Below are 13,503 nucleotides of genomic sequence, written 5' to 3'. Positions count from 1 at the left end.
ACTGGTCGCCACACGACGACCTTTGTGATAGTGACCATTTCCCGTTGATTATCACGCTCCCTTCCCGCTCCCCGATGGGCAGGTTACCTCGTTGGTCTTTCCACCGCGCCGATTGGCCTCTATACAATGCATAGGTCGAGTTTTCTCCCTCTTTGTCAGGTTGTATTGATGACGTCCTACGTGACGTGTCTGACGCGATTGTTCGCGCTGCTAGTCTTGCTGTCCCGCACTCATCTGGACCATTTCGTCGCCGGCAAGTCCCGTGGTGGAGTACGGCCATTGCCATTGCCATTGCCATCCGTGATCACCGTCGAGCTTTGCAACACTTTAAGAGGCACCCATCCGTAGCCAGCCTTACTACCTTTAAACGCCTCCGTGCTAAAGCCCGTTATTTAATCAAACAGGGTAAGCGGAAATGTTGGGAATGATTCGTTTCTTCCCTTGGTTCTACTGTCCCTCTGTCACGGGTATGGGCTACACTTCGTTCTCCAAGGTTGCCATCGGCAGTCCACCCTCCCAGGCCTTCACATCCCAGATGGCATTTGTACGGACCCATTAGTTCTTGCAGAACATCTTGCGACCCATTTTGCAGTGGCGTCAGCGTCAGCCTCCTATCCAGCTGCTTTCCTTCATCAAAAACAGCTGGCTGAAGCTTCCACCTTATGTTTCACCCCCTTGTGAGTCATAATCTTACAACGAACCTTTTACTGAATGGGAATTTCTTTCTGCTCTATCTTCTTCTCATGATACGGCCCGTGGCCCAGATTCCATTCATAACCAACTGCTTCAACATCTCAGTGCTCCACAACGGCAACATCTTCTTCAGGTGTTTAACCGTATCTGGCTCCAGGGTGGCTTCCCTTCTCAGTGGAGAGATAGCATCGTGGTTCCTATCTCTAAGCCTGGTAAGAACCCCCTATCTGTTGACAGCTATTGACCAATTAGTTTGACCAATGTTGTTTGTAAGTTACTTGAGCGGATGGTAGCCCGTCGGCTCAATTGGGTCCTCGAATCTCGGGGTCTATTGTCGCCTTACCAGTGTGGCTTTCGAGAGGGACGGTCTTCAATCGATCATTTAATTCGCTTGGAATCCGCAGTTCGGCAGGCTTTTTCCCAGCACCGCCATTTGGTTGCAGTGTTTTTTGACTTTCGCAAGGCCTATGACACGGCCTGGTACCATCACATCTTATTTACCCTTCATCAGTGGGGTCTTCGGGGCCCACTCCAGATTTTTATCCGCCAGTTCCTGATCCATCGGTATTTCAGAGTTCGAGTTGGTACTGCTTTTAGTTCTCCATGAACCCAGGAGACGGGCATCCCACAGGGTTCTGTCTTGAGTGTCCTTTTCCTTATTGCTATCAATGGACTTGTGGCCTCTGTCGGTCCCTTGGTCGCCCCTGCCCTGTATGTGGATGATTTCTGCATTTGGGTTAGTTCCTCCTCGATGGCATCTGCAGAGCGGCAGCTCCAGGTAGCTATACGGCGTGCCTCTGCATGGACCCTCTCACACGGGTTTCAATTCTCTCCTTTAAAATCGCGAGTGGTCCACTTCTGTCATCGTACTATGATCCACCCTGATCCAGAGCTCTATCTCGCTGCACAATGATTGCCTGTGGTCCCACAGTTTCGTTTCCTGGGTCTTCTTTTCGACAACAAGCTCACTTGGCTGCCCCATATCAGACTCCTGAAGGTAGGATGTTTCCGTAAACTCAATGTCCTTCGCTTCCTTGCCCACTCCTCTTGGGGTGCGGACCGTTCCCTCCTCCTCCGTCTTTATCCTGCTCTAGTTCTGTCTCGCTTGGACTATGGTTGTCAAGTTTATGGTTCAGCTGCTCCTTCCACACTGCACGTGCTGGATCCAGTCCACCATCGTGGTATCCGTTTGGCCACTGGTGCCTTCCCTACTAGCCCTGTTGATAGTCTCCTGGTTGAAGCTGGGATCACCCCTTCTGTTCGGCGGTCCCAGCTTCTGGTGTCTTATGCACTCACTATCCATTCCTCTCCCACTCATCCTTCCTATTCTATCCTATTCCCAGACCATGGACTTCGCCCACCCGACTCCCGCCCTCGGGCGGGTTTACCGGTTGGGCTGCGCCTTGCGTCTCTTTGCCATGATTTTCAGCTTCCTTCTTTGTCCTGTCTTCCTCGCTCCCTCCCCTCCACCCCTCCTTGGTTAGTTCCTCGGCCTCGACTTTGGATGGATCTCCGCTGCGGTCCGAAAGATTCCATCCCCCCGGTGGTGTTCCGTTCCTTTTTCCGCCAAATTTTGTGGGAGTTTCGGGATGCTGTTGTTTTTTACACTGATGGCTCTAAATCTGCTGATCGTGTTGGGTATGCCTTCACGTCCTCTGTTGGAACGGAAAGTCATCTGCTGCCACCTACATGTGGGGTGTTTACTGCGGAATTGATGGCAATTTCCCAGGCCCTTACCTTTATTAAACAGTCCCAACACAACCGCATTTTGTTATGCACAGACTCGATGAGTGGCCTTCTTGCTATTGACCGGTGTTTTTTGCGCGATCCCTTGGTCTCTGCCATCCATGATCATCTCGCTGATATTCACCGTGCTGCTTGTTCTATTGACTTCCTTTGGCTCCCTGGCCATGTGGGTATCCCGGGTAATGAGCTCGCTGATTGTTTGGTTGGGGGAGCAGTTACTTACCCCCCCCCCCCCCCCCCCCCGTTTTCTGTAGCCCCTCCTGCAGCGGATTTGCGGCTTCACATCAAATCCCACTTCGCACAGTCATGGGCCAATACTTGGGAGGCTACTCCCCTGTCTAATAAACTTCGTGCAATTAAGGTGACACCAGGCCCGTGGCGTTCTTCCTTTCGCATCTCCCGAAAGGACTCGACCACACTGTGTCGTCTCTGCATTGGCCATTCTCGGTTGACCCATGGTTTTCTTTTGCGTGATGAGCCACCCCTACTATGTGGTTGTGGAGCCTTCCAGTCAGTAGCCCACATTTTGGTTGAATGCCCCCTTCTTTTGGCTCTGCGTGCTAAGTACAGGCTCCCCCACACTTTACCTTTGATGTTGGCTGACAATTCCCGGATGGTCTCTCTGGTTTTTATTCTCAGTTTTAAGGTTTTTAATCTCTCTCTGGTGTTGGGGCGGGGCTGTGAGTGTTTGGGTGTCTCCCACTGTAAGCAGTGTTCGGAGATTCCTGATTCACCTCCCTGACCGAATTCCTCTTTTCTTCCCCTTTTACTCTGTTTTTACCCTTTTTTTTTTAAGGCTTGGTTAGTCTTTCTATTCCCATACATACTTTCTACATTATAGCAGTTGTACCTTTTAAGTCACAGGTGGTCTTGCCTATGCTGCTTCAGCATAGTGTTGGGTTCGTTCTCTTGTCGACTTCCCTCATTTTGTTTTTTACCAGTGACAACATGACTGCCTTTTTACGTTTTTTCCCTTTTTCCATTTTATTGTTCTGACTTTACTGAGTTGTCCCATTAGCGGAATGGCGCATATTTGAAACAAGGGACTGATGACCTTGCTGTTTGGTCCCTTAAACCTCAACCAACCAAATCCCAGCCCCAGGTCGACAGGTAGGGTTCACACGTACCCCCTGGTACAGGCCAGGCCCAGGGAGGTGTGACTGCCAAAGCTGCAACCTTCCCAAATTGCCGATTGGTCCATGTGTCAGATGTTTGGGAGGTGTGATGTGAGGTGTGAACAATTACTTAAGGTGGGAGCACCTGGTTGTGAAGGGGGCCCCCAGTTGGAAGGAGCATGCAGTCAGACGCTGGCAATCGTGGGGATTTTCTCACAATGAGTCAATCGTCTTCCCAATCGATGTCTATGAAATGTAAACGTAATGAGGCTAACGATTCAAAGATCCTTCCCGCTTTACCACGGTTCCTTGTGGTCTCGCATACCGAAGAGGATCAGTCCTTCGCCACAATAAAGCTATTTATTATTCAGAAAGGTGTTGATCTAATTGCTGGCCCTGTGAAATCCTGCTCTTGTTTACAGAATAGCACTTTGCGTTTGGAGACTGCTTTTGATTCTCAAGCACAACTGCTTGCTGCATCACTTCTCCATGGCTACCCCGTTCGTGTCGATGCCTGTAGAACTTCGAATTCTTCCCGCGGTGTAGTTCGCACCGGGTCACTCGACCGTCTGAGGCCGAAATCCGATCTTTTCTCTCCGATCGGGTTGTCATTGCCGTCCACTGTGTAATGGAAAAACATAAATACCTCCTTAGTGCCCACCCGCACTCTTCTCCTCTCCTTTGATAGAGTTGTGCTGCCGTCAGAGATTGAAGCAGGCTATGAAATTAAGAGTCGGGCCGTACATTCCGAACCCAGTGCAGTGCTACCAGTGTAATCGTTAATCGTAGTAGGCACACTAGAACATCTTGTTGACATCCGGCCAAATGTGTAACCTGTGGTGGGGATGCACATGAGGGCGATTGTCTGCCTCCTCCTCCCCACTATATCAACTTCTATGGCAGCCATGCTGCCGCCTCTCAGGATTGTCCCATGTATCTTGATGAGTGAGCTGTGCAAGAGATTTGGGTAAAGGAAAAAGAGCTGTACCCAGTAGCTCGCAAGTTATAGTTCTCTGTTCTTGTTACCCCTCGCTCCATGAGGGATGTGGCCTCGCAGACGCGTGACCTAAAACTCAGCTCGAGGTTGTGTAATCGCCCAGTGTCGAGGTAGCATCGCCATTCCCCCGTCCCGCTGTGCGAGAAACTGTCAAACTCTTGTCTCGAGGGGCAAAGCCACCGGCTCCACAATTGGTAGGCAGGAAAGGACAGAAGGAATACTCCCACGAAGACTTCCTCCGTCCCTCCGGCCAAACACTGCCTGAGCCTTCCTCTACTTCTTCTAACCAGAATGGCTCAAAGAAGTCCACCGAAGGCAAATGGCCTCCTTCTTCGGCAACTTGAAGATCCTATTAGACAGTGTCGCCACGTGGTGCCTTAGCCTGGTCTGCATCTGTCTCGCCAGTGCGCACCACCGACCATTTTTCAGCATTGGACTCCACGACTGACCGCACGAGCGAGCTGGTGCTTCTGTGGACCTTATGGAGCAGGATTCTCCTGCTTCTGTGCTCTGTAGTAGCAACTCTACACTGGCTGTGTCACTCGGCGACCACTGAGTTAACATCCCTCCGTCTCTTCCTCCTCTTGACTGTCCTCCAATGGAACATTCACAGCCACAAAGAGGATTTACGGCTGCTTTTAGCATCACAGCATCCCCTTGTACTCTGCCTTCAGGAAATGAAATTGTGCCCTCGTGACCACTTTGAGCTTACACATTACATACCGATTCATTTTGACCTTCCCCTGAGGTCGGAATTCCATCTCTTGGGGGTGTTGTGCTGCTTGTACGGGATGACATTCGTAGTCGAGCCATCTCCCTGACTACCAGTCTTCAAGCTGTTGCAGTTTGCCTTTTCTTTCCCCGCCTGACTCTTTTCCTCTGTATCATTTATGTCCCTCTGTCATTCGATGTCACCAGGGCAGACTTCCTTTGGTTTATTGGGCAGCTACCTCCACCATTTTTGTTACTCTGTGACTTTAATGCGCATCATCCCCTTTGGTGTTCTCCCAGGACCTGTCAGAGCGGTGCCCTCTTGGCTGACTTCTTAACCTCTTCTGCCTTACCACTGGAGCACCCACTTTTCTTTCCAACTCCTCTCACACCTTTTCCCATTTGGACCTATCCTTTTGCACTGTCCAGCTTGCCCATTGTCTTGAATGGCCCATTCGTTCTGACACCTACTCGAGTAACCATTTCCCGTGTGCTCTCGGTTTGCTGACTCCTACCCCATCTCCTACCACATCGCGTGCACACCCAAATGACAGCTTCCTAAGGCTGACTCACAGCATTACTCCTCCCTGGCAACCTTCGAAGAATGAGATTTCCCCAGTTGTAATGACCAGGTCGACTATCTCACTTAACGTTATCCTGACTGCTGCAGAATGTTCCGTTCCTCGCACTTCTCCTTTATCGCATCGTATCAGAGTTCCTGTCCGCCCCCGGTAGCTGAGTGGTCAGCGCGACAGACTGTCAATCCAAAGGGCCTGGGTTCGATTCCCGGCTGTGTCGGAGATTTTCTCCATTCAGGGACTGGGTGTTGTGTTGTCCTAATCATCATCATTTCATCCCCATCGACGCGCAAGTCGCCGAAGTGCCATCAAATCGAAAGACTTGCACCAGGCGAATGGTCTACCCGACGGGAGGCCCTCGCCACACAACATTTCATTTTTATCAGAGTCCCTTGGTGGACTGAGACATGCCACGATGCAATTCGCGCATGGAGAAGTGCTCTCTGCATTTTTAACCGTCATCCTATGATGGCAAACTGCATTAATTATAAACAGATGCGTGCAAAGTGTCATTGGGTTCTTTGGGATAGCAAATGAGTTAACTGTATTTCATTTAGTAGTTCTTTTAACAGTTCCACCCCTTCCTCTGTCATGTTGGCCAACCTCGGACGGCTCTCTGGGACCAAGATCGATTCCCCCATGTCCAGCCTCACAGTAGCAGATGATATCATGGACCCTATTGCTATCTTCAACATCTTGGGCCACCATTTTGTGGAAGTTTCAAGCTGTTCCCACTATTACCCTGCCTTCTTCCATCGGAAACAAGCAGAGGAAGCTTGTGCGATACCCTTCTCTTCTCCGAATCGTGAGTGCTACAATGCTGCCTTTACTATGAGGGAGCTCGATCATGCTCTGTTCATCCTGATCCTCTGACTCAGGGCTGGATGCCATCCATATTCAGATGTTGCAGCAGCTTTCTCTTGTGGGCAAGCACTTTCTGCTTAACACACACAACTGCATCTGGGCAGGGGCCACATTTCCTGGACACTGGCATGAAGCCATAGTCGTACCAGTCACCTAAGTCCAGTAAGGAAAAAAAACCTTCCTTCCAGATACTGCCCCATCTATCTTACCAGCTGCGTTTGCAAGGTGATGGAACGTATGATTCGTCCCTGGCTGGTATGGTATCTCGAGTCTTGGAATTTACTGACGAATGCACACTGTGGATTTAAAGTGTGGTATTCTGCAGTTGACCATCTCATTACTTTGTCCACCCATGTCATGAATGGTTTTCTGTTGAAATCCCAGACTGGCCATGTTTCTTGATTTGGAGAAGACCTATGACACTTGCTGGAGAACTGGTATACTCTGTACCCGTTACACGTGGGGCTTCGGTGGCCGCTTGCTGTTTCCTTCAGGCGATTTTTATAAGCTAGAGTTTTCAAAGTGTGTGTGGTTTCTGCCTTGTCGGACACTTTTATCCAGGAAAACGGTGTGCCTCAGGGTTCCATCCTGAGTGTTGTCCTCTTTGCTGTCACCATTAATCCTATCATGGCGTGTCTCCCACCGGCCATCTCCGGCTTCCCTTTTGTTGACAGTTTTGCCATCTATTGCAGTTCTCCACGGACCTATATTTCACTGAGCAGTGTATTCAGTGGTGTCTTGATCATCTTTAATCCTAGACCATAGACAATGACCTTCACATTTCCACTGACAAAACCGTCTATATGAATTTTTGGCGACATAAGTGGTTTCTCCTACCATCTTTTCATCTTGGGCCTGTTGCCTTTCCATTCTACGAACTTCATGGGGCTCATGCTCGATAGGAAACTCTCTTGGTCCTCCCATGTATCTTACTTGGCAGCCTGCTGTATGATGTTCCTCAATGTCCAGCGTGTCCTCAATGGTACTCCCTGAGGTGCCGATCGAATCACCCTCCTCTGTTCGTACCGGTCTCGTGTCTGTTCGAAACTAGACTATGGGTGCTTTGTTTATGTGTCTGCACGCCCATCCCTCTTACACCATCTCAACACCATCCACCGTCATTGCATCAGTTTGGCCATGAGTGTCACACCAGCCCAGTTTGTATGCTGAAGCTGCTGAACTACCTCTGTCCTACCACTTTCTCCTCAGCAGGTATGCGTGCCATTTGTCTGCTGTGCGTGGCCACCCATCCTATGCTTCCTTCTTTGATGATTCCTTTGATCGTCAGTATGGGGTTCATCCCTCTTCCCTGTTATCTCCTGGAGTCTGCTTTCAACACTTGCTACAGTGGCTTAACATCACTCTACCTGCACCTTTCTCACTGGGTGTGAACCCTTCACCACCTTGGCTTTGTGAAGTGGCCCATGTTAACCTTGGCCTTCATTCGATTCCTAAGGGCACTACTGCAGCCTCGGTCTATCGCCTTCAGTTTAAAGACCTTCGCGTGGAACTTCACAATAGTACCTTTGTATACAGTGATGGCTCTCGGACTGACCATGGGGTCGGGTGTGCCTTCATCATTGGGACCAGTGTCTTTCACTATCGGCTTCTGGCACACTCCGCAGTGTTTACAGCCGAGCTCGTTGCTTCGTATCAGGCCACGGAGTACATCTGGCGACACAGCCTTTTCAATTGTGACCTCCGATCCGACTCATTCAGTGCCCTTCAAAGTCTGTGCACTGTACACCACCCATCCTTTAGTGCAGCGTGTCCAGGAAAACAGTCAACTGCTCACTCTTGGTGGAGCTAGTGTGATGTCTCTGTGGGTTCCTGGTCATGTTAGTCTGCCAGGTAACGAGGCTGCTGACACTGCTGCCAAAGCTGCAGTCCTCGTACCGTAGCTCACTGATCCTATATTCCCTCCAATGATCATGTTGGCAGCTTTCAAGAGGTGGTTTCCCTTTGGCATAGCAAATGGTCCTCCCTTCACGGGAATAAGCTCCAGCCTATTAAGCCTCTCCCAGCGGCTTCGTCGACCTCCACTCTGCCCTCCCACCGGGAGGAGGTCATTTTAGCTAGACTGTGTATTAGGTACTGCCTTCTTAGCCATCGTCATTTGCTAAGTGGCACTATCCCCCACTTGGTACACATTGTGCTCAAGTTTTAACTGTCCACCACTTCCTGATGGAATGTCCATTTTTTTTAACCTTTTACGTTCCTGTTTGGGTTTGTCGACTGAGTTATCGGCCATTTTAGCAGATGACATGCAGGCTGTCGACTGTGTCTTACTTTTTATCTGCCAAAGCAATATGGCAAAGGCCATTTAATTTTTAGTTTTGGACCTCTGTTTCTGTGTGGTGTCTCTTTAGCCCTTTTTCCACATGCCTGTTTTTAGCCGTCTCCTATTACGTCAATTGGGTCTGATGTAGAGTCTTTTCTTAACTCCTCTCTGTCTTCGTGTTCTATAGTTTTGACTTGGGCACATACGACCCTAGTTGTTTTTGTGCCCTAAAACAAAACAAAGCAACTGACCAACCAAAGAGTTTTTACTTTGCTTTGATTTTATGTGAAGTGTTGCTGCCATGTGTGAGAAGTTAAAGGATGACATTCTTAGTGCACAAAAGATTTGTACGGAAAGCCATGAAGATCTACTAAAAAGTTCACTCCACTATGTCTCCTTAAGATATTTCAGTTATTTTAACATGAATAGCCCATTTCTGACAGTCAAACAAGAAATGCTTGTTGAATGTTCAGAGTTGAACTTTAGTGGATGGTGCTTCCCTTACAGCATACAGTGCTTACATTCCAGAAATGTATTATTCAGCATTTGTTATGTTGCTTACTGTACAGGTTTTAGTGCATCCTTATCAATGTGCGCACTGATAATGATTGGTATCCCTGTATCGATTCTATGGAATTTTCTTTGTTCCCTCATATGTGTTAGCTGTTAGTTATTCTACTATTAAAAACTGCAGGTCACCCTCATATGAAAACATTTTTGTTTACTGTAGAAGGTGGCGGGTCTTTATCAAGGGTGAATTCAATTTTTTGCATAAAGTGTGGCCGTATTTCGAAATCTCCACAAAATAGCATAGGTTAATGGCTGGTAGCTTGACAGAGACATGTACAGTGGATTGCGTGTGGACATTGTAGGTGATGTCATAGTTATCTTCAATGTTAATTCTGAAAGTTTGTATTAGATTGCATTTGTAGAAACATTTAATTTCGTCTATATATTCCTCACAGTCCAACACATCTGAGACATATTCATCATCACGGAGAAAATGGTGAATTGCGTCACTCAATGAAACGAGCTCCTCTAGTCTTAAAGACAATTCCTGTAGTGTTCAAATTTTAAAACATCTTTCTGTAATAAAGCCATCAACAGCCATACAAAATAGTGTAGTGTTAGTCCTATGCCTAACTCAACTTTCTTGTGGGGTGTGCTAGCTGCTTTTCTAGTTTGTCTGGCATGCCATCTTGGTAAAGGTGGCAGAACAAAATTGTTTGAGTCCACTAGTGAATAGATGAGATGTCTGGCAAGGAACTTGTGTGTAAATGTAAAATGAATGAAACTTTTCTTAACACATTAGCTATTGGTGATCTTGGGGTGAAAGTTTCTTGCTTGCAATTGCAACACAAAACAAAGTTCCTGGATCATTCCATAAACATCATTTTGAAATAAGCAATTCATACAATCGTATTATAGTGAAATGGTCTTATTTGTGATACAGTCCTGTTTCCTGCAGCATGAAGTAAGCCATTAATTGTTAAAATCACGGAGTAAATAATTATAAATACAAAGATGAGGTGACTTACCGAACAAAAACGCTGGCAGGTCGATAGACACACAAACAAACACAAACATACACACAAAATTCAAACTTTCGCAACAAATTGTTGCCTCATGAGGAAAGAGGGAAGGAGAGGGGAAGACGAAAGGAAGTGGGTTTTAAAGGAGAGGGTAAGGAGTCATTCCAATCCCGGGAGCAGAAAGACTTACCTTAGGGGGAAAAAAGGACAGGTATACACTCGCACACACGCACATATCCATCCACACATACAGACACAAGCAGACATATTTTTTCCCACGTGGAATGTTTCCTTCCATTATATTGGAGTAAATAATTATTTTTACTCAGTTTTTTGGCACCAGAATATTATGGGGCAGCACCATGATTTCAATATATCATTGATTTCCCGCAAAGGAACATATCTCATTGGACCTAGAACATATAAAGTAAATGATAATCAATATTGTCGGTATGTCTATAACTAAAAGCGTCAGCCCACAACATACAAATTGTTAAATTTATCTCAAGTTTATATCTTCACTGAGTACCTGGCATTGCCTGGGTATGTGTTTCCTCCACTTCTTTGTCGCCCTGGACAAAAGGCAAATTGCCACCTTCTTAAGAGAACACACACATTTGAATTTTAAATGTATAACACAGACAGTCAAGCAATACAAAACAGTAGAAGTTAAGAAATATCTGTACCATGCCACAAATTGTTAACAATATAATTTTTTACATTTTTAAATGCCATTATTTGCAGAACAAATCAAAATAACATCAATTACACTAAAATCACACTTGCCTTTTTTTAGCACACTTTATTACAGCCTTCAGATTTACTTGACAGCAACTCTATGCTAAATTGTCAAACCAGTGAGATGATTTTTTTTTCTAGTAGTCTAACATAAGAAGTTCTTATTTAATTTTAATGTGGAGAAACTCCGTTAGCTACTTGCCACAGTTATTGGTATCATTGAAAATTTTCGTAAAGTAAAAGTGAGATATGGGGCAAAACTTAACCTTGTAATTAAGCTCACTAAATTGCTTAGGCTTTCTTTTTTGTGTAAAAATACAGGTACTGCTGTAATTTCATGTGTTTGATTCTTCTCCATTTATGTCAACAGAATCGCCTTCAGTTAAAATACATTCTGAATTACTCCAGTGTTTCAATAAGATTTCTTTGGATATGGTATTTAACTTGTATATATTACATAAAAATGGAAAATAGTTCCTACAGTTACCAAGCACATTGTGCACAACTGATTCTAAATAAAAATTGTATTTCCTTTGGGAATGCGAGTAGGTTCGTGGTTAGAGGGTGAATGGCACACGGCTGCCACTCGTTTAGTTGGTCAGCCATCCGAGAATCTTGAGCTTAAAGACATTATGCTAATCGTTTCCATTTGTGGTTTTTTGTTTGTGTTAGAGATTTTTCAGCGGTCCACTATCTCTGATGTTTCATTTGTTATTGATTTAAAAAAGTCGTATGAAGAAAGTGCAAATTGTATTTGACAGGATGGATGTTTTCGGAATCCTTGCCGATTGTTGTGGAGGTCTGCTAGAGAGATACCACTGTACCTTTGAGTTAAGTATATTTTCTTTGGTTTTAAAAGAGATGGATATCAACGATATTGGACAATACTTTTGGGGAACACTTATGCTACATGTGTTAGATAAGTGTGACCTGTTATTTCTTATAGCTACGTGGCACTATTTTTTATTTTTATTTTATTTTTTTTTCTTTCCCAATTTTATTGGTAGTAACCATATTTAAATTGGCAGTTAGTTTAACCTCAAGGTGTGATTAGTATAGACGTAGAACGTCGTACATACTTCGAAATATGTTGGTTTGTTTTGTATCATTTTGCAGTTTAGTCCTACAGGATATTAGTCAAATTGGTGGCCAGATTTCCCTGTCTGCTTCAGCAGAACAATGTAAAAAAATTCTCCCCTTTGCAGGACGACCTCAGCTACAATGCGAGGAACAAGCCCCGCAGCTTCTCACTGTCCTCGGAGCACCCGCCTCCGCTGTCGCCGCAGAGTTCACTGGCGTCGTCAGGCAGTGGCTCTGAATCGCAGCTGGAGGATAACATTTCCCTGCAGCAGGGACCCGACCCTGTCGGCATGAGGGGTGAGTTCTAAAGGGGGCAAGGGAAATCTATAGATATTTTAATGCACTGTAAATTCTGTGTATGGTATGGTATAAAAGTGTGAGAATGATTGGTGTTTCACTGTTTTCATTTATTTTAATGTTATCCAATTCTTACTTTCCTCTCAGACTAAGATTGGGCGTAGATAAATTTTCCCATATCTACATATACGACAACCCATCACACGCGTGTGTGCGTGTGTTTTCTGGTTAGTTAGATAACATTTTGGCCAAAGCTGATTTGTGGTAGTGTTTTATTTCACCAATATAGTTTCGGGCATTGCCATCATCAGCGGTTCCTGTTTTGCACACATAAAAGATAAACATTTCTTATGGTAAGTTAGTACACTGTATATTGTAAAGTTTTATATATCTATGATTTTTCAGATCATTGTAATTTTCTGTAGCATAACCCAGTATTTTGTAATGTTCATGTAATAATATAATCACGTGATTGATGTATACATATGTAACCAGTATAAGGAATTTTTGATGAAATATACAGGGTGATCACAAAGTCTTGTTCTGATTATAAAAATTTATTACAGAATAACTGTTTGACATAATAAGCTACATTTGATGCCATTACATAGATTAGTTTATCTAGTTGTTGTGGCCAATAGATGGCGCTAGTGCTCCATAACACCGTTGCGGTCTGTTAGGTCACGTTAGTTTCTGGCCAAATGGCGTTGAAGCAGGAGAAAGCGCAATGTGTGCTTTGGTTTCACAGAACGAAATTGCCCATCAGTGTTCAGCGTAAATTTCAGGTTTCTTATGGACACAGTCCTCCTGACATAAAATCAATAAACCAATGGTATGCAAAGTTAACGAAATGGGCAGCATTGAAGATCGT

The 13,503-nt window shown here is 45.6% G+C and overlaps 1 protein-coding gene across 1 annotated transcript in view; it reads left to right on the top strand.

Annotated features, from left to right (window-relative positions):
- The window catches only part of LOC124716716 (protein Smaug homolog 1), a 99,708-nt gene that overhangs the window by 50,582 nt on the left and 35,623 nt on the right, over positions 1 to 13,503 (top strand). Inside the window, 1 exon segment of the mRNA XM_047243259.1 lies at positions 12,461 to 12,632. Coding sequence (XP_047099215.1) covers positions 12,461 to 12,632 — 172 coding nt within the window.

The sequence above is a fragment of the Schistocerca piceifrons genome, chromosome 9 (genome assembly GCF_021461385.2).
Source record: "Schistocerca piceifrons isolate TAMUIC-IGC-003096 chromosome 9, iqSchPice1.1, whole genome shotgun sequence".
In the NCBI taxonomy this organism is placed as follows: Eukaryota; Metazoa; Arthropoda; class Insecta; order Orthoptera; family Acrididae; genus Schistocerca; species Schistocerca piceifrons.
This window is presented reverse-complemented; position numbering and strand designations above follow the sequence as displayed.